The sequence below is a fragment of the Misgurnus anguillicaudatus genome, chromosome 10, assembly GCF_027580225.2.
Source record: "Misgurnus anguillicaudatus chromosome 10, ASM2758022v2, whole genome shotgun sequence".
Taxonomy (NCBI): domain Eukaryota; kingdom Metazoa; phylum Chordata; class Actinopteri; order Cypriniformes; family Cobitidae; genus Misgurnus; species Misgurnus anguillicaudatus.
In genome coordinates this window covers 17,729,096-17,751,273 of record NC_073346.2, presented here as the reverse complement: position 1 = coordinate 17,751,273, position 22,178 = coordinate 17,729,096, and the positions used below count along the sequence as shown (strand labels likewise).

At 39.9% G+C, this 22,178-nt stretch overlaps 1 protein-coding gene across 3 annotated transcripts in view; it reads right to left on the bottom strand.

Moving 5' to 3' along the window:
- Positions 1 to 22,178, bottom strand: part of grin2db (glutamate receptor, ionotropic, N-methyl D-aspartate 2D, b) — a 115,104-nt gene that overhangs the window by 19,168 nt on the left and 73,758 nt on the right. For all 3 annotated transcript variants that reach the window (XM_073872006.1, XM_055209772.2, XM_055209771.2), the window contains exons 7-11: positions 13,916 to 14,121; positions 10,297 to 10,465; positions 5,548 to 5,701; positions 3,178 to 3,303; positions 1,018 to 1,247 (exon numbers count right to left, since the gene is read on the bottom strand). In XM_073872006.1, coding sequence (XP_073728107.1) covers positions 1,018 to 1,247; positions 3,178 to 3,303; positions 5,548 to 5,701; positions 10,297 to 10,465; positions 13,916 to 14,121 — 885 coding nt within the window. The remainder of the gene's footprint in view (positions 1 to 1,017; positions 1,248 to 3,177; positions 3,304 to 5,547; positions 5,702 to 10,296; positions 10,466 to 13,915; positions 14,122 to 22,178) is intronic.

Genomic DNA, 22,178 nt, shown 5'->3' with positions numbered 1-22,178 from the left:
ATATATGAAAGTGAGCGAATGTGCTTTACAAACAGGTCTAAAGCAACAGCAGCTGCCAAAACTGAATATAATACATCATAAACACTGAACAACATACAGAGCGGCAACCCTGAAATGAACATTGTGTTCCTTCTGCGTTTAACAAAAGACAACAACGGTGAAACAGATGGGATAACTATTTACATTTAAAAAAAAGATTACAAAATGAATGTGAGACACTAAGAACGAGCAAAGGAGACCTCAAGTAAAATTGCTTTAATTTTTATTGTAGCATAGTTTATATTTTTCTCTTTTGGTATATAGAAATGCTTTCATTTAACAGCACAACAGTATTTTCTCAAGCATCCTTTTAGATTACTCAAGGTCAGCACTTAACCTTATCAAGAGCATTTCCACAAAAAACACCAAATGACTTAACTGCACACAAATTCACTGTATGGTGACCTCTGCAATACCTGCTCAGACCTCTGTAATACTGCAGACTGTCTACTATGTCTTTTGGATGCCACCAGAAAATTGAGAATAAATTATACTTATTGTTCTTGTCAGCTTTAATAAGGTCTTGTATTACTGATGCTTGTCATCTAAAATAAGAGCCAAGGAGACACCAGGCTGTCACATAACTGTACTGTACATGTATACAAATCTGTATCTATTACTGCACACATTTCATTAAATTTTAAATGTCACCTATTCATTATATTTTTGTAAAATTAGTCTCATTGTCACTAATGGGACTCTGCAAGCGTCCTGCTTTACAATAAAGCCAAACAGTTAGACTAGTACAGTATGCCTTTTTCACGCTGCTCAATCCACTTAGTTACCAATTGAAACTGCTGCCAATCTGAGGTTCTTCAATATCGCTTTAGTCTCAGTGGTCGTGAAGAGTATTGATTCTGAAATCCATGATGGAATAACATCCTGAATCATGAAAGCTCTGTGCTGTATGTTCATCTACAGGCACTAACAGACACGCTCTACCTTCAGATGTGGCTGTAAATACACCTATGACCGTACCTTTTTATCACTGAGCCCAGACACAGTATCAATGTATTCCTCTTGAATCATAAAGGCAGCCAGGTTGGCAGTGTAGCTAGCCAGGAAGATGACAGCAAAGAATGCCCAGATGAGAACCATTATCTTACTGGTGGTTCCTTTGGGGTTCTCTACTGGGACAGAGTTATTAAAAACCAGAGCCCACAGAAGCCAAATTGACTTTCCTATTGTGAACTTAGAACCTCCGGCCTCTAACAGAGAAAAACAGGCGAAAGAAAGAAAGAAGATTGTTAATAGTTAGTATGCATTGCAAAAGGGTTTAATTGTTAAATGCAACATGATCTCACAAAGTTCCGTGGTATGGTCACGGAATTTTTTGCTTATATATACGCATTTCCGTGCCCGTACCACATACTTTCTTTTCCGTGTCAGTTTCACATATTGGTTACTCAATTGTTTTTCCTATTTTTAAACCATTTTCACCTGGATTTGGAGTTAGATTTGGAGTTTGGATTAGGATGTCACTTTAACTATTGGTTTACCGTACTTTCCGGACTATAAGCCGCACCGCAGTATAAGCCGCATCATTCAAAAATGCGTCATTAAGACGAAATAACATCGCAGTGGATACGTCGCGTTTATTTAGAAAGTTATTTCACAAAATCCAAGGCGAAGAACAGACATTTAATCTGTAAAGGCAAGTTATTCAACTAAACAATAGCAGACAGAACAGCAGGCTGAATAGATGTCTGTACTTTAAAGTAATATTATCAGTTATTTAAACCATAAACCATAGCATACAGAACTTACCTGGAAGTTTGAATACGCTAAATTAAACAAACAAGCCAACTAGCATGAAGTGCGCATACTCGTCATTCTACATTACAGAATCCATTGAATTACATAAATACAGAAGCAGCATACGTCGGCTGTAGATGGTAATGTTGTCTCTTGCCTCATAAATGTCAAAATGAATTCATACTGACTTACAAGGTGCACCTGACTATAAAGGGGGTCGCACACCGACCGCGCAGCTCAGCGTCGTGTCGCGTCGCATCTAGGACAACTCGGAGGTATCGTAAACCGGAAGTGCACATTAAATAGCACGAGCTTCATCAGATAGAGTCTACTTCAAAGTGCAAAAAAATTGGCAATGTTAATCATTAATGATCTGGGACAAATATGATGTTAAACTATGTGAGTGGCGCTCTGTGGTGCGACAGGGATTTGAGCAACTTCCTGAGTCGTAGCTGGGTGGCGCGGACAGGCGCCACCTGTCGGCGCCAGTGTGCGTATACTCATAGAAAGCAATGTGTTTGAGTTTTTTAGAACGGTGCGGCGTTGCGCGGCACTGAGCTACACGTCCTGTGTGCGACCCCCTTTAGACGCAGCACCAGCCAAGTTATGAAAAAAAAAACGGCTTATAGACTGAAAAATACGGTTAACTATTTTTTTCCGGATTTTTAAACAATTGTCGCCTGACCTTAGGGTTAGAGTTGGGTTTGGGTTAGGATGTCATTTTATGTTACAGAAAGTCGTTCTAACCCCAAACCCACGTGAAAATGGTAAGAAAATAGGAAAAACAATTGAGTAGCCAATACGTGAAACTGACACGGAAACGAAAGTCTGTGATACGGGCACAGAAAAATGTGGAGATCCGTGACAATTACACGGATAAATAAGCAAAATATTCTGTGACTATAACACGAAAATTCGTGAGATCAGGTTGGTTAAAGGTGTTATTGGAACCTGCATCAAATTGAACACCATAGTTACATCTTCACATAGCATTTTGTTCTTGCATTCAGTATGAATAAGAAAGTATTTTTAGAAAGAAAGAAAACTTCTCAAAAGTATAAAAAATGATTCCTTCATTCCTGAGCACATGAGTGTCTGTGCCAAAGGACAATGAAGAAGAAAACAAACAATAAAGGGAGAGCGATAGATAGCACAGTAGCAAAGTCTGCAGTCTTTTATTATACATGAGCTTCTGAGAAACTGCCTGCACCACAAAAATCAAGCCCAATAAAGAGCAGAGGTGAGCACAGCCATTACCACTCCTGAATAAACTCGCAGACAAAACAACTGTGCCCATTTATCTTCTTTAAGCAAAGCAAAAGTCTACTAAAACGTGACCTTATTAAAAGGTTACTGTACGTGGATGAGGAAGACCAGACTCACTCTTGCCGCTCTGAAGGCTGCGGTTGTACCCCACAGGACTGAAGAACTCAAAGATGAAAACGGTCACAGCCACAACAGTCAGGCACATAACAAACATCATCACCCACACAGCAGGGCTGTAGGGTTCTGAGAGAAGACACAGAGGGAAGAGTACAGAGAGATATCATAAACATTTTTGCTACTTCACTTGAGCTCATCACAGACCAGGGATAACATACACACCACGAGTACAGCAACTATTTTAGCTGGAGGGGATATGTCTGCCCACTTTTAGAAATGGGAGATATTACATTTTCTGCTTGGTCGTACAGTGAAGGAAAGTAATTTTTGTTGGCCACAAACCCGTCAACTTTAAGACAAAGCGGAAACAAATAGCAACCACTAGCTTTAGCATCAATCTTTCATATTGGTTAGCTCAAATAAACACTTGAATAACAGGAGCAAAAGTCATTTAACAGTTTCCAAATTTGTACTGTATAGTTACAGTCCCATAAATGCCTTTATTATTAAATCTGCTGTATGACGTTAGCCAGGCCAGTAGGTGGCGATGGTGCATTCGTCTACAGAGCGATAAATATGAACAATCAAGATGGTTAAAGCTTTGATCAGTTTTGCTTGTACAGACGATACAGTTGGACTATTAAGCGGCAAAATTTTGTAAACATTATCGGAGAAGTGTTCATAAACGCAGTCCAGAAAAAAAATGAAACGGCATTTACTACACAAAGACGAATTTCACAGAGAAGCTAGGCAAAATCACGTTCATAATCGTGGACAATCGCCTCCGATAATGTATGTGATTTTGCCTAGCTTCTCTGTGAAATTTGACTCTCCGTAGTAAATGCCGCTCCATCTGAAAGAAGGTGATGCCGATTTACTACTAATCACGGAGCCGGCTTTACTGATGAAATCGCAGCCAATTTTTTTGCCCAGCCCTACAAGTAGATTATCTTAGTTCAAATTATAGCTTAAGTGTATCAAATGAGCTAAAGTTAGTGTGTAAAATTAATGTATGCAATATTAACTACAGATGGCTGTCAAACCTCTCTTCACATAGCGTTGATCTATGATTGTCGTCTCACCTCGTCTTTAGGTAACCAAAACATTTGCTATTTTCGACAAGGTATTTGTTCCAGAATTTAGTTTAGTCACTAGCCAGACCATTAAATAAACAGAGATCGGAAGTTTAGTTCCATCCAGATGCGTAACCGCAACAACACGCAAATGCCCGATGAAACGTCTATATTCCCACATGCCTATACACTGAATAAACACATGCGCATGACGTCACCATTATCACATATACGCATTTACATACCCTGCGTCCGAAATCGCAAACTGTGACAGCTAGTACTGAATTAGATAACTCATGGACCGTTTAAACAGTAAATACTATATAGTATGAAAATTATGGATAGTATGAATGAATTCAGATCTTCTACATCTGTCATGTTGAGACATCACATGACATACGTCGTCATATGTCTGCTAACCGGCATCGTTGCCTGGGTTGCATATGTGTGGGGCGGGTCTATCAAAAGAAGGTCCAGATTCTGTTGGGGTAGGGGCATGTTTGTTTAGGTGATTTCAAATATCAACATTGGCTTTCAGAGATCATGGACCCTGCCTTTAAATATGTGTTTTTGCATTTAAATAGAGCCGTGTTACTGCATTCGGACATTTTTAATAAAACAATGCCTCTCCTTCTCCTTCTTTGTTGGATAACTCCTCTCCCGGAGGCTCACGGGATAGTCAAGTACCCATCAAAAGCATACTTTAGGATCTTGCCGGAAGCAGTAGATTATCCGGGTACTTTTCGCCTGCTTTTTTCGAATACTACAAACATGGACACACAACTAGCCTCACCTACTGCTTTTCACCTACCATATAGTATTAAAGTAGGCGGTTTCGGACATAGTAATAGTTCGCATTTTCAGGACTGTAAAACGATGTCTTTGTGTAAACAAACAGCCAAACTGCATACAAACGTTTCCGCTCTGGTCGAAATTGTTGTCGTGTAAATGGCCACTAATAGAGTATGAGTGTATCCATGGCAACTAGTGACTTAAAACCATGCCATACGTGCCTTATGAGATTTATAATGCATCCTCTCACTTTGCAGATCCTTCTGAAAACATATTTCTAGTAGAAAAAAAACTAACGCAAAAATCTTCCTAAAGAATGTTGACTTAGTGCTTTTCACTGAAGTGTGATAAATAGCTTGTTTTGAAAGGGAACTGTAAGTCTGATTGATGAGTTCTGAAATGATACGCACCAATACCAGAAAAGTCATACATCATAATCACATGCAGCCGAGACTGATTAAAGTCAAATGCGAAGCATTACGGCTCTGACGGGGCAAAGACTTACCGAGAAAGGCAGAGGGGGAGACGGTTCCGTTACTACGAGAGACCATGACGCTGATGCCCGTCTCCACGAAGGGCACGGAGAAGTCCACAACCTCCGACCTCTCCTCGTTGATAGTGAGGGAACCGATTGCCATGTCTGCACGCTTGTACACAACCTAGTAAACAGAATAAAGTGAATGCATTTATTTTTACTTTTTCATTTTTATCACACTGAAATCATAGGGAGATGAAGTCGTAACAGGATGGGGAAAGAAATAAGCCAGACGCGAGAGCCAAAGTTCAAACGTCACGCCAAGGCTCTAACAGAAGTGAAACTTTAAACATAACTTACTGCATTTAAGTTATTCGATTACCTACATCAGAACTTGACACTCACAGCGGAGCCATCAACCGAGATGAGTCCACAGCATGGAATCAGCATTTCGGCTGAACACAGGGACCATATGCGGCGCGTAACAGGTGGCCTATCTGCAAATTCAGAAACCCTCTTCCAGCCTCCAAATCTAATTAATATTCATTCCACATACTGGCCGCATTCCAGTATCCATAAATTGGTGGGGCAGATAGTGTACTAAGACGCCGGCACACATAGACGCTACAGGAGGCAGGTTATCCATCTCTAGACAGTATACCTCATACAGAGAGAAACATGTCGAGGAATACCAAAAAGAAGGGACAATATTAACATCTTTACTTTCCAGTTGAGCTCTTTTCTCTCTCTCCGAGTTCTGTTTTATATTCTCGAACGGTGTGAAAAGCCCATGATGCAGAGGAATAGGATTTACGGTGCCGATACAGGGTTGAGTCACCGCCTAAAATCATGCAGGTTACAAGCTTTTCCAAATCTCCTTTGACAGCTTGAATGCTGTATTGATTTGAACGAGATGCACACGTGCCTACCGTGCATATTATATATGCGTGTGCGCATCTGTGTTGGATTTGCTCAGGTAATATAATTTCCGCTCTGCATCTGTGGTGTAGTGATGGGTTTTGAGTCCTCGTGGAAAGTGACCCTGCATGGTTGTTGGTCTGCAGAGACCGTGGAAAGAACATTGATGAAGTTGTTTAGTAGCGAGCGAGCGAGCTGCAGCCCTGGTCATGCTGCAGGCCAGCACAGAGCACAGGGGAAATGTGGACCTGTCGGAGACAGAAGATCAAAGCTGCTTGCACGCGCACACGCTCGCAGCTTGAGAAAATAACCCTTAGCACTGCGCCTACAGGGGCTGTGCTGACAGCTGATTGGCTAAGCATCAAAATATGCAGTAAAGAGCCTGAAAGCAAATGAGGGAGACAGGGTGAGAGAAATTTTGAGGAAGAATGACACCCTGTTTCAAAACCTAGTGAGCTGCAACATTTATAGCCATCATAGGAGCACTCCCAATGCCATGGATATTACTAGAGGTTGCAATACTTGTGCACTGCAGATGGAAGAAAACACATGCGAATAGAAGAAGCACCAGCAAATAAGAAGTCACCTTCATCAGTTTAACAACACATGCACTGCAAATACCCACAACACCAAATACAGATGACATCGGAAATGCTTTGCAAGAGGAGCCAAACAAGCGATGAACTCGGCTGAGGCTGTTTGTTATTTCTGTGTCCGGCCCCATACTCTGTGAGATTTTAGCAACGTGATATTCTGCCAGATTCAAATCACATCACACAGAAAAATATGCAATAGATTATTGCAGACAGATTGCAGCATTATTCATATTCATACAAAAATAATTACTCAAACAGTGTTTTAGCCACATTGGGTCAGTTTCCTGGACATCCAGGACTAACACTTAGTTATGTTAGGACATTTCCACAGACATGCCTTACAAAAAACAATACTGAGACAAAACAATGGCACTGATATATGTTAAAGAGCAACTATTGTCCGATTCATGGTTTTACATTTGGTGTGTAAGTGTGTATTAGTACATGTTAACCATATGCAAAAGGTACACACCTCAAGGTAAATGATGATGTGAGATTGTTACCAATTTAAATATCTTTTCTGGGACTACAACAAACACAGGGATTGTAGGCAACAGTTTACTTCCTGGGATTGGTGATGTAGACAAGATCAACATTATTTTAATTCCTCCTGCTTCGGACTCACATCCTGTAAGTTAACTCCTGTCAGCACTGTGAGTGAATCTTTCAAACATGGTAAGGAGCGCCACATTTCCAGCTGACGTCAGAGGTATTCAGGCCAATCCCAACTTACAGATTATAGCTGGCCAATCAGGGATCGCTTTTCAAAATGAATGCGTTTGAGGAAGGCAGGATATCTTAAAGGGCTCATATTATGAGATTTTTTAAAGATGTAAAATAAATATTTGGTATCCCCAGAGTGCAACAATCGCATCTTAATGACGAAAGCGCGCCCGGGCTCGGATCAATAAAAGTACAGTGTGAGTGCGTGCATATGGGGGAGTAGGGAGGGGTGACAATCGCGCTAGGTCATGGTTTGGTTTGGTTTGGATAATGTGAGTGCGCCCTTAGTCTGGGACTAGGACAAGCCCTGTCCGGGAAACTGCCCCATTATGTGTTTATATTAAGTCACAAGCCTTTTCCATTTGGTTCTATTGACAGTATTTGCAGCATACGTGTTGTTAAGCTGATGAAAATGTTTTTACTAAGTGCATGTGTTTTCTTCCATTGCAGTGCCGTGACCTCTGTTGACACCCTAATTTTGCCCAAAATAAAAGGCAGTATTGCAGGTATCCCTTGTGGTAAGGACCCCCCATGATGCATTGCAACAAACCATGTTAAGAAATAACAAGAAAGAGGAAATGAGAAATCAGCAGTATACCCCATATTCATTCAAGACTGAACCATTGAGAATCTTTGGGAATAAATACACTGTATACCAAAATATAGCTTAGTAACACTCTAATGGGGGGAAAAACACCAAATGCGAATTCAATGATTTGCGCCAGTAGATTACATACAAAGTCAATGCATTCGCGAAAACACACACAATTCGCCCCAAACGGGTCTTCGTGCAAGGAAAAAATTAGCATGACATGAAGTTAAATCCCGCAAGAAGTCTAGATTGCAGAACGCGATGCTTTGCGTTTGATGTGCTCGCAATATAACAGTAAACTATTTTGTCATATGTCAACTTTGTCTAAGGAGCACTATTCGTGTGACCTTTTGTTTAATTCACATTGCTACAGATTTTCTGGAATTTGTGCATCCATTCACACACATCCTGTAAACGCCGCAAAGACAGGACATCAGGGTGTGCACTTAACTATATCATTCTGACAACACAAGCATCCTCACTATGACTCACCCTTGTTCCTGCCTTTTGTTCACACAGGGTGCGTCCCATGACATTCCGGGATCAACCCCAGGACATGTTTGCGTTCACACAGAAGATACTATAGCAACTCTCTGGTAATTTTCTACGATCAACAATCTGTGTGGGTTTAAGTTGCATCCCAAAGCGTTTCGAACTTAGTCACTAATTCCATAAGATTCAGTAAGGATGCAACCTTAGAAGGCAGCTTTCAGCGCACTAGGTTTCGAAACAAATCCATGGTAGAGACAAAAAGAGAGACAAAGGAGAAAAATATGAGAAGAAAAAACACTGGAGGAGACATAAAAGACATATAAGAAAACATGAGAAATATTAAGACCAGATGAGTGACGAGGGAACGAGACATTGAAAAGAGCCGTTTCCATTTCCTAGCAACTGTCTCGGACGGGCATCACTAAGGGGTGTGAACACCACAGCGGGGTCTCTTTCTCGAAACAACAACCTCCTGTCTGTCATACACACACACACACACCATCACAGCTCGTTGTTGACTGCTTTCAGGGCTCTGTCTTGGCTACGTCTGCACTTCTCCTTGTATGTGTGGGTGAACCATTAACCAAATCCCTTGCCGCTGTGTTAAAAGGATTCTGAGTCTTACAGTAGTTCTGGAGGTCAGCAGATACGGGTGGGAATTCAGTCATCAAACAAACCAACAAGTGACCTCTGTCACATTACACAATATGCTGAAATTAGGTTCAAATGCTTTACATAGAGAAAGATCACACAGCACACACACACAATATTATCCCCCCCCCAAAAAAAAACCCCGCAAAATTGCTTAGTTCCAAGACCTGGTGAGGTTCCTAAAGAGGCAACACAATAGGGCTGTTGCATCTTAATATATTGCAATTTTAGCTTTTTTAATAAAGCCGCATTTACTTTGTTGAAAATGCATTGTGACAAGCTAAGTGATAAAGTTACTTAAAATAGCACATAAACTGAGATAAATGTACATTATAAGAAAAAAAAAACGTATTTCAGGTTCTACATAAATAAGTTTGCTTATATTTGTGCGGCACACGCAGAACATTTCTAAATGAGTCTGGTATGAGGTACTATAATGTCTAGGATCATAAAAGGAAGCTACTGGGCAGCTCAGCAGGTTTTGGAAGAGAGCTCATGCTCACATTGTCTCTACACAGCAGCCTCTTCATTCACGCACTGCACCAACATCTTTTCTATCCCATAATCCTAGTGTTTGATCATCATAACTACTAATACTAAAGGGAATAGCAGTCTTGGCTTTAATCTGTAGTCCGCTCCCTACTCAGCGCTTATATTTACATATGCAAGTGCAGTCTTCTCAGGGATATCGCTGACAGTGCATCCAGGGCACTCGCTCATGAGTGGGGTGAATACAGAGAGGCACTGATGGAAGGACAACAAACATGATCTGTTTGAAGTAGCAAAAGACAAGAAAGCCTCGCTCACCTCTCCCACCATCCCATTCCAAACTCCATCAATCTTTTTCCCATGTTTCCCATTGGTCACCAAGTAGAGATCATAAGTGAAGCCCACAATTCTGGCCAGTCGCTTAAGGATGTCAATGCAAAATCCTTTGCAGCACTGCTTCATAGGCGCCACCCCTTCCTGAAGTGCACTGTCATCAGAAAGACAGAATGTAAAATTAACTTTAATAAAATTGCTTTGTGTTGACAAATTATTGAATGCAAAAGTTAAATGGGACACATTAAACGGGTTTGTTTCTTTCTAAATGGCGCATGCACTTTTTTACCTGAAACCTTTTTAAGGGGAAGGGATATTCTCATTCTACACAGCATTGAGAAAATCTATAGTGCATGATGATGAGTCATCAGTATGTACATTTTCAAAGAAGACAGTAAAGGTCTGGTTAAAATAAGCTAATAAACATGGACTAAAAGCCACAAAACTCAAATTTTGATGCTTATGTTGACAATTGCAAATAAGATTTTTTTTCCGTGATGTCAGCAGAGAAGATACAAGAGAAATAGTGTTACCAACAGAGAGTTTCAAAGGATAAATGAAAGGATACAGAGGACAGGGGAAAGGAAAGTGACAAGGTGGTCTGTGAGGAGTATGTTGTCTTTGTATAATTGAGTGATATAACCAAGAATTATATAATGAGATGAAATGCAGGCTTTCACATGAGAAGTGTGAAAGCAAGTGAGGCAGCATCCACAGAGGCATGTGAACACTCCAAGAGTTTGTGCAGATTGACAAGTAACATAATGGCTAACCATGAGCAGAATTCACCATAAGGCAAACAAAAAATGAGAGAGAGAGAGAGAGAGAGAGAGAGAGAGAGAGAGAGAGAGAGAGAGAGAGAGAGAGAGAGAGAGAGAGAGAACATGTGATCAATTGCAAAGCTAAGATAGTCAAGTCTAGCCCCTGGAACTTCAGTGAGACATCATGGAAAAGCAAGAAATATAGTGATAAAGGCAAAGATAAAAGAATATGACAGATGACTGGAGAGCAATTAGACAGTTTTTATTTCTAAGGAAATAAAGGCCATTTTTACAGCCTTTCTCATGGAAAGTTAATACAACTTGAGAAGTATGGGACTGTTTTGGATTTTACATGCGATGGCAAATAATTAACTGCATATACAAACAAACAAAAAATGGCTGGGAAAATCTTCACACAAAGATAATTTAAAGGCATTGAGCTCTATCATACACCCGGCGCAATGTGCGACGCAAGTGTCTTTTTGTAGTTTCAACCCGGCGCAATTATCATTTTCACGTTGAGCGCCACGTTGTTTAAATAGCAAATGCATTTGCACCCAATTTGGTGTGTTCAGGCGCATTGTTGTCGTGTTGCTTTTTTGAGGCAACTAAAATAGACTACGCTATTTACCCTGGTGCAATATGGTTTTTGTTATTTAAAGAGCACGTTAGTAATATGTGCCTATAAACGGGACGACAACGCGGGTTTGCTTATCACATACATGAAGGCGCAGCAGCACAAAACGCTTTTAAATATGAAAGATTAAAGGATTGAAATGTAAAAGATTACTATTGCGTCTCCTGGACATAAATGAAAACCAATTATGAGATGTTAGAAGGCATAAAGAGCTGCTTCACCTGTAGCCTGTTAAGTAAATAAATGCTTTGCTTTAAACAAATGCAACTGTTTTTAAATGTTTTTTAAATGCTACCTTACAGATTTATTGTATATGATAACTCTGTACCTGTGGATATGGTGAGATGAGAACCGTTTTTAAAGGGGTGGTCCAATGGTATTTCAAGCATTCTGACTTATTAACACAGTTATAGAGTTGTTTCCTCATGCTAAACGTAGGCAAAGTGTCAAAACTTATATATGCAAAATAGTATTTCTGTGCCGAATGCACTTCGCCAGGGTTCGCACAAGTTTTGGAACGTTTTTTTTCGATTACAGGTCCAACTGACGTTTCAGGGGTTTTCGATACGTATCACTTCTTTATATGGGCACTTCCCCCGGAAAACCCCGCCCACCTGTCAATCAGCGGGAGACGCTGGAGCTTACAAACATCTTATCACGCCACTCAGCTTTGTTTAATTTCAAAACTCAACAATGGCACAAAAGATGAAGTGCGTTTTTGGATGTAAGGAGAAGAAATCCAGCCTTATGGAAACAATGGATATAGTTTATTATCCGGGGTAGCAGCGGAGTTTTGCTTGTGTGTTTGATGCGGTGGATTTTCCCAACCGGGTCATGACGAGTTGCACGCGGTAAGTAAGACTTCTGTCTTATGTTGGAAATAGTCACGTGCATATTATATAAATGACACGAACATGTAGTGAATCATAAGTTAAAACCATGTTGTATAGTGTTGCATGACTCGTACTCGCTCCTCCCGCGGTATACAGTAACTCCTCCTTTTTTTTCGTACGTTATCGGAAAGATTCGGTAAAGCTAATCTTTCTTTTATAAATCTGATTAAACTAAAGACTCTTTTGAGATATAAAGGATGTCATACTTCTCTATAGGTACTCCAGATTAACATCAGAAATGCAGAAACAACGTGTGTTACGTGAGCTTTAAGTAATGCTTTAAAAAAAAACATGGCGCTGTCCGAGTGCTGAAATGCTTCAGCTCTCGGCACGTTTGTAAATTCTTTATCTCTTGTTTGTATTTTTAGAGAACAACCTTTTCTTGCATATCTGCAAATTATTTTATGAGATTACAATGATTATGTAGGATATCAATACATTTACAGCAATTAAAAGCCTGCTATTTGTACTTCTATGACTGAAAGAAAAAGGCTTTTAAAGGTTTTAATCCAAAAAAGTAAAAATGGAAAACAACACATTTTTTAACATTATTCTTAAACTTGGGGTCTTCCTCCTCCACTTAGTTTTTTAGTTTACAAAGTCCGTCATCTAAATATGGATTAGACATAGCGCCAGCGCAACTGGCTTTTAAAGGGGATGAGAGATAAGACTCTCATTGGTTTATTGCACGTTACTCCCAAAACACACCTATTACTCATTAAGAGAATATGAACAACAACCTTTTCGACCGTGCACACAAACTATTTTTCCCGTCATTAAATAAGCAAAAGTGGCATCAGACACGCCAATTTAGACCGTGCGGTTTAGACAATGCGCTTAGATCGTTAAAATAGAGCCCATAATGTTATTATTACATAAAAACAATCAATGGACATTACAAAAGGAAAATTAATATATGAATATTAATATATCTGACATTTTTTTTTGTAAATGAGCATTTTTTATCAGACTAAGCAGATCTGAAGCTTTGAAGATTTGATTAACATATAACACATGCAGAAAGCATTAGGTTAATAATATAATTATCTAATTTTTTACGGAGGTGGCAGCTTTTGCATCCGAGTTCCTCATATTGCTCGGTAGATCTGTGGACAGACTACAAGTGAGACTGCAGATTTGCTAAAGATGAAGGGTGACTTCAAGTTCACAATTCATGCAGAATTAACACAAACAAATAAAAAAATAATTCACTAAACCAAATTAATTTTGAAACTCCTTTGATTACCCTAATAAAACAATACATACAGTTTCTCTCCATAATAAATAGCAGTGACAGTGTGATCAGTACTAACGTGGCATTGAGAGGCCGCCGGCATGGCACTGAGTCCCTAATGCAGGTTCCAGAAGAAGGGTCTGCCAGCTCCACAATAACAAATGGGCGTTCCTCCAGGGTCACAACCCTTAGGTGCTGGGCATCATCGGGTGGCTGCAGAAATGGGCTGTAGCGAGACCATGCAGGGTATCTCAGACGTAACACCCCGTTCTCCCACCATCCTACCTAAAACCATTCAGAAAACACATGGTCGTGGGTCAGTTGATGAAATTTGCCCAATAAACTGAGATATCTTGTGCTTATAAAGACCACATCAAATAATATTTAAATATAACACAACTTTATGGGGTGGTTTCCCAGACAGGGATTAGCTTAAGCCAGGACTAGGCATCCGTTTGATTAGGAAATATAACTAGTTTTAACAAACATGCCTTACTAAAAACATCACTTGTGTGCATTTGAGGCAAAACAAACGGCACTTATGTATGTCAGTGCTAATTTTTTTTTTTAGTTTGGGCAGCTCTTACATTTATTTTAGTCTAGCACTAGTCTAATCCCTGTCCGGGAACTGCCCCTATATGAATTAAATTGTTCATAAATCAATAAACCATGTAAGTCAGATCCTTTTCAGACATTTTACACTTAAAACAACCTGTTCCAAAAAGTAATTGACGCTGGATTACAGAAAGCAATGGCTTTTCTCACTCAAAATATGCCATGAAGAGGGGAAGGATGATGAGAAATGAAAGACTAATGTTGCTCTATGAGCTCGAGGGCTCTCTAAAAACAGTCTTGTGCCCTTTTTACTCGGTAGGGAATGAGTAGATTTTTCTTTTCAGAGAAAGAAAGAGAGAGATTTTTGGCTAAGTGATAGGCCGCAGAGGGAAAGGTTACGAGCCTGAGAAAAACAGAGATGGGGCAAACGTGTCAAGCTGGGATACAGCAATATAACTGAGCACATAATCCATACACTGAAGACTAAAGGGTCGTGCACACCAGAGCTTTTACGCCCGCGGCTGGCGCATGTTTTCAATTGTTTCCAATGGAAGCTCAGCGTTTTTCAAATAAGCTAGAGGTTTTCTTCCGCGCTAAAAACCGACGCTCAGTGTTTTTTCTGCACTCTGCGCTGAGCGTCGAGAGTTGAAAGAGATTCAACTTTGGGTGAAAAGCTCCGCTCGTCAATGTCAGTTCTCACACGGCCGACCAATCACAGTGGAGGAGGGACGGGACAAGTATCACAACAACCAACCGGCTCACAGCTCAAGTATCACTACCAAAGCACTCGGCTGAAGAAAGCTGGCGCTCAGCTGAAAAAACAGCTGGCAATCGGTGTCCTCCAGGCGTTTCATACTGCAAAAAGTGATTTTCAAGAAAAACTTTTTTAGCATTTTTGTCTTGTTTTTAGCAAAAATATCTTAAAATTCTTAAATTAAGATGCTTTTTCTTGATGACCAAAACGACCCAAGAAAATAAGTTTAGTTTTTAGACCAAACATATCAAATTTAAGTGATTTTGTGCATAAAACAAGCAAAAAAAAAAAATTGCCAATGGGGTAAGCAAAAAAATCTTGAACATTTTTCTTAAACACTAAATTCCAGAAAAATTTGCTTACCCCATTGGCAGATTTTTTTTTTGCTTGTTTTATGCACAAAATCACTTAAATTTAATATGTTTGGTCTAAAAACTTGGGTCGTTTTGCTCATCAAGAAAAAGCATCTTAATTTAAGAATTTTTAGATATTTTTATTAAAAAACAAGACAAAAATACAAATAATTTTTTTTTCTTGAAAATCACTTTTTTGCAGTGCAGACGCGTTAAAAAGACCAATAGTCTGTGGGTATCAAAAAAAGGGTGATTCACACCAAATGCTTCACATATAGAATCCCTTTATTTTTTAGTATCTATTTTAAATTATATTTACATGTTTATTTAGCAGACATAAATTCAAAAGAGACAACAAGCCATGTAACAACACAAGCAATTCATCAAGAGTATCAAGTACAAGAATGCTTAATTTAACAGAAAATTCTCATTATTGAGTAATTGACTCTCGTGTAGCACAACTGATAATCTTGCCGCAGCTCTCAGATCAAACAAGGCAACTTTGGCAACGGTTTAATGTTAGATTTTACTGTATAGAAGAAGTAACATTAAATTGCATATATATACTTTAATCGCATGAATTGTTTCTCTACCTCCATAGAGCATTGGCAGTCACTGTTTAAAATAAATTTATGTTTGTGACAGAAATGTTATTTTTTCAGCAAACTTTGCAGTTTGTAAGCAGCACACTTTACTTTACCTATTACTGTGTTTCACCAATCCCCATCCTCAAACTTTGCTAGCAGCACTGAGCTGTAGGACTCTTACTGACACACGCACCAGCAGAGAGTGGCAGCTATCAGCAGCAAAGCAGCCCTCGAGAGCCATTCACAGGCCGCATATCCAGCAAAAGATGTTCAGCTCTTAGAAAATCGTTACAAAGTCTCTTTGGCAGGCAGAGAATAAATATACTTCACCTCCACTGCGTGTATGCACGTGTGTGCATGACTCTAATATATCAAGCCAGCAGCTGGCTGCAAGTAGACTTTGCATATTAGCACAGGATCAGGGCAGAGGCGTCTAATTGAAAGGAATAGAGCAGGAAATGGCAACAGTCAGCTTGTGAATTCCTGCGAGCGCCGGGCTAGTTATCCCGCTTACAAAGGCGCCGAAATCAAACGCATCCGGTGTGGATCACTGGAAATTACAAAAAACGATTCCGCAACATCCCCTCACCTGGTCCCCGTCTCATCCTCTGTTCATCAATCTGTCTGCTTAGGTCACTTTGACTGTCCATTTGTCTGCTCGTTCATCCGCCTCCTCTGCCTCTCAAACATCCACCTTTACAGTCTGTTAACCCAAAATCCATTTTCTGTGAGCAGCTTTCGTAGGCACAGAGAGGAATTGGAAGGGAACAGGAAGGGAATGTTGGCTTGGGCGAACATCTGACAGACAGCGTCACACCGAATCCGCCACGGAAAGATCTGAACAGGTGACAGTGTCTTGTATTAAGGTTGTCTGAACAGCTTTATAAAATATGCATGCCATGTCAGAAAGCCCTACAGTAGCCAGGCAAGGTACTGTAGGTGTGAGTGCATATAAGTGGGTTTTAATATTGCTTGAGGGATATAAATACTAATGATGTACAGTGTTTCGTGCCATGCCCTTATAATACTCCTTAATGTGTTGAAATGCCCTGTTGGGCTTCTTTTCTTTCTCTCTCTCTCTGATCCATTTCTTTTATCCCACAACATTTCTTACTATCTCCCACACCGCTTTTTCCATCTAAACCAAATTCGGCTCTCGCAGCCGATCTGTGTCAGCGGCAGCCAGACGTCTCGACTCTTTTCAGCTGCAGAATGTGGGCCGACAAAACGACCGAAATAGGAGCGTCGGGGCATGTGTGGAGAACCAGAGATCCCGCGGTGCACAACAAAGACCTGGAGTAGAAGAAATCTGGACCCAAGCTGAGGGGGCAGAGTCTCATGCAAACAGAGGTAGAGCTGCCCCCTGATCAAACAGCATCTCTCCTGGGAAGGGATAATACTTTCACAGGGTGAAATACAAACACGCTTCCATGACACCCCCGTCCCTGTGAACGGCGCTCTGAGAGCCAGCTAGAGGAAGCATGAAACCAGACGATTTTACCCCCGCGCAATCCTCCCAAATCCACTTGCAGGATTTTCACAGCATAAACACACATGGACACATTCTGACAGGTACAATAGAGAAATGTGCTTGGCATTTCTATTTTTTATAACGTGTCTCCCCGTGGTATATATATATATCGATTTATAAGAACCGCATGCACTAACAATGTCAAAAGTAGCAGTACTTTACGCAAAGTCTGTGGAAAAACACCAACACCGACTCAATTTGGTACCCAAGTGCTGTCAGACTGACAGGCGGCTGCTGTCGAAAGCGCGTGCAAAAGCTTGTGCTTCACGGTAATGCAACTGAACACTCGAATGACCAAATGCACTCCCTGGTCAGAATGCCTGCCTTGGGGTATTCCTGTAAACAAAAACACGGACTAAAGAAATAAATGCTAAAATGAATAAATATCTGCATTCGACCTTGAACTTGCAGTTTAGTTAAAAACTATACGCTTAGAATATTTTAGCGATGTTTAGATATCTGTGTGATTCTACATTTCATCATTTTGATTAATATTGTAATTAAAGAAATATTATAAGTAAAAGTGCATTACAGCTTTATATTGCCTGTGTTCATGTTTTATGGCCATTGTGTGTGTATACTGCTTCTATACAACAGTTAAAAAAAAATGTAAATAAGGAAAATAAAGGATTCTCCTAAAAACTCTCTACTTTGTTATGGCATGGAATGAGAATCTGTAGTTTAAAGGCGGGGTGCATGATCTCTGTAAGCCAATGTTGATATTTGAAATCACCTAAACCTATTTGAAATCAGGCTTAATGACAAAGACAGGGTGACGCGGGAGCCAGGAAGTATATTGCTATCTGAAATATTGCCAAAGACTGCATTACAGGGACGCAGGAAGTATGGCAAAGGAGACGCAGCTACTCGTTCCCTTCTCATGGAAAAACAGTTACATACGTAACCCGAGATGTTTTCAAAAACAACTATGCAAAAAAGCATTTTGGTATGAATCAACATTCGCATACAGAAGATATAAGCATTTAAAGACACAGTTTAGCACGTGTGCTTAAAAAGTCTAGAATTTTATGATATTATCCTACACTACACAGGGAATAATAAGGATTTTTTTCCAGAAAATGTCTTGCATAAAATAGATTCAAGCACTTTCAATGCACTGTATCTATGTATGTATTTTCAAAAACTTACCAGGGCCTTTTTCCCCCCAGATTCACAAACTTTCAATGATTTTAAGGACCCATGGGAACCCTGTTCTTTTGATAGACCTGCCCCACACATACACAACCCAGGCAACAATGTCATTAGTAGACATGCCCCTTATTGCTGATTGGCTACAAGTGTGTGTTTTGGTACTAAACCACAATCTCTTTTCCAAACTGTTTTTCAAAAATCATGCACCCCGCCTTTAAAAGATGTGTCAAACCTCTGCTAGGACTAACATGGCATTTTCAAATTAGTAACAGGCTAGGGTTTTTCTGAGAAGTCAGTGGAGGCTGGAGGTGTGTGACAGTGTGAGTTTGACACAGTGAGCACAACTAACCAGGTGTGATAACCAGCATTCACTGTGACAAGTCTGCTGAGGGAGTTGAAGTTTGTCTTAGTATTATTTTAAACAAGTTACTGGGACATAATGACCTGTCCTGTATCAGCACTTGGAACTACTTTCGTTCAATTATATTTGAACCAAACTATCTACTCTGTGACAATATTTAACTTTCTAAAAAGGGGTATCGAAATAGTTTTTGCTGCAGTGTATAAATCGTTATTTCAAATCATGACATTTTCACTGGTCCTGTCCTCGACTACTGAAATGTGACTCTATCCGTGAAATCCATCTCATAATCTTTGATTTCTCTTATTGATTTCACTTTAATTTTAATCTTTGACATGGCCTCACTCAGTCAATATTAAAGATATGAAGGTTATATTTTCACACAATGTAAGATGATATTATGTAGAAAACAAAAAATGGTTTTTAAAGGCAGGCTCACAAATGCTGGTATAGTGATGAATGGAAAAATGTAATCAAAAGTACTGTACCAGCTGGTTTGATCTTTATTTGTTAAATGCCTATAAATGCTTCATGTCAAGCCATCACATAAAGTGCTTTGTGCACAACTAGGCTTCTAAAAAATGAGTCATCCACATCCATTGTCTACCCCGTGTTAGACAGAATGCATTTAAGAGACCCGGAGACAAAAACACAGCAAAGACAAAGACAGCGAGCATCAAGTTTTAATAGAGCATCCTTCTTAAACAAATGGAATTTGAAAACCTCCTATATTCGGCGTGAAACCCTTTAAAATGTACATTATGGCGGCCCATTAAATATTTTATGTGATTTACAAAGACTCTGTGACTCTATGAAGTACCAAAGCATTCCGAACTCAAACAGCACATCTCGCATGAAACAGAAACACAGCTGACAGAACCGGCGCCCTGCAACCCTCAGCGTGCTCTTGCATCATCATAAGTTCGGTTTGTTGGGTTTTTTGAGATATTCAGGGGGGGGGGGATTCACCGAAGAACAAGTTGCGTTGTATATTTGCATTCACCGTCTGCACTTTTCAGCACCCGATTCACTAAAGCAATTATGCAAATCGGGTGACAGCGCAGACGTCCACCAAAATTAGTGCTGAATGTAACTTGCACACTGCAAATCCGTATCCGTATCAGACCAGTTCTGAGTGCTACTGTAGGTTGTGAACAGTGCTTTAAGTGGGCCGGAACGCCCCGGTACTCAGTACCGCCACTTCTAAAAATAGCTGTTGAGCGTACCACCACCTCTACGTGCGCCCAGAACGTGCTTTTAGCGTACCGGAACGCTCATCTGTTTAAAAATCAGAGGTTTCATTTAATCATTTGGCTGCGCTGCCGCTTTTCAGAGCGCCCTTAATGTACGCTTCCTAATTCGTTCCACCGAGAGCAGAGACTACATTACCCATACACCCTTGCGTTTATAAGTTAAAAGCGCATGCGTCCTTCAGTCAGTGTCAACGTGCTCTGGAGAGGTGTGTGTTTGTGTGTGAAACGCACAACCATAGCTGCTCGGTTAAAATGAAAATACAATGAACACGTAATATGCCCTCCTTGTTTTAGACTCTGAGTAGTAAAAGAACAAGGTCAGAATCAGAGGACTCGCTGACATCCCACCAAGCCAGAATGATAGCTGCAGGTCAGACGCAAGCCTTGTAGGTACGTGATAATCTCCGCTGTCGCGGCTTTCAGTTTGTTTCCCCTCGACGCAACTTCGGATTTCCTCAGGCGATGTGCAGAAAACATTCTTGAAATTGTAATATACATTTAGTTTAATTGCTAAACTAAAAGTAAACGAAATTTCAATGAATTTGAACGACGTGCACAGTAGTTTTACCACCCGCAAAATGGAAAACAATGGGACAAAATAAATGACTTTAGAGTTTCAAATGGACAGTATTTTGTTATTCTTGACCCCATAGACATGGTCTTGGTGTCATTTTAAAGTTTTTTTTCAAGCTTTTTCTATCTGAACCACTAGTTTTAGCATTTAACCATGCTGAAAATTTTACTCACATATCTACCTTTTGCACATTTTATTTATGTTCAAAAACTCTTTCTACAGTAGCGCTTTCTAATGGTATTTTTTCAAAATCCTTTTGCACATTTTATTCAGTAGCTATTTCTAGCTCAAGCAAATCCACAAATTTATAAAAGGATTAATTATTTTTTACAAGGTCGTCTGTTGACTGCTAAATATAAACCCCCTTCAATATAGGAGTCGAGTCAGCAAAAAAAAAAAAAAAAAATAGAGTACCGGCACCTCTTTTGGGCCACTTAAAGCACTGGTTGTGAAACATGGAGACAACCACAAATATACTGTACTGTACTTTACTAGGATTGTAGGACATCAGGTCGACCGCTGCAATCCAACAACATGAATGTGCTCTTTAAAATGCTGAAAGCGCTCTCGTCTATACCGCACGGTTTGATAAATGCTTGCCTGTAACGCTCTTCTCCACCATTTGATGAATTACTGCTGTTATAGTCACTAGAAAATGCATACAGACGTCTTTTAAATAACATTTATTTTGGATTTCTCTGGGTGGTAACAATAATTGTGGCAGATTTACATAGACAGGAGGTGTATTTGTGCCGAAAAGAAGGATAATGATTTAATTAAGTACTTATGGCGCGATGCTATTTCAGCACGCTCAACGAGTGGATTAACTGGATTGCGAGAGGTTTGCATGTTTTACTGCTTGAGTCAGTGGCGAACCGTGAGTACTTCAGCTGGGCCTTCAAAATATGCAATGACGCATGGCGCAATAAATGAAAGTCACAAATTTAATGGATAGGTTCTACTTACTACACCGCCTTAATTCTTAAAAACAGGAAAATGGAGACAAGTGAGCATGGGGGAAAAAACACCAAAATAAATTGAGAGTAGTTTGTTTTTCATAAATTTTAAAATTCAGAATATAATACTAGGCTATTCGTATTTCGTTAAATCATACAGTGAACGTGTAAAAATTCTGAGCACGCAAAGTTAAATTACAGAATAGGCATCGTTTGCCTTTAAATGCAGTTTTAAAGTTTAAAATTACTTTAATCTAACTGATAAA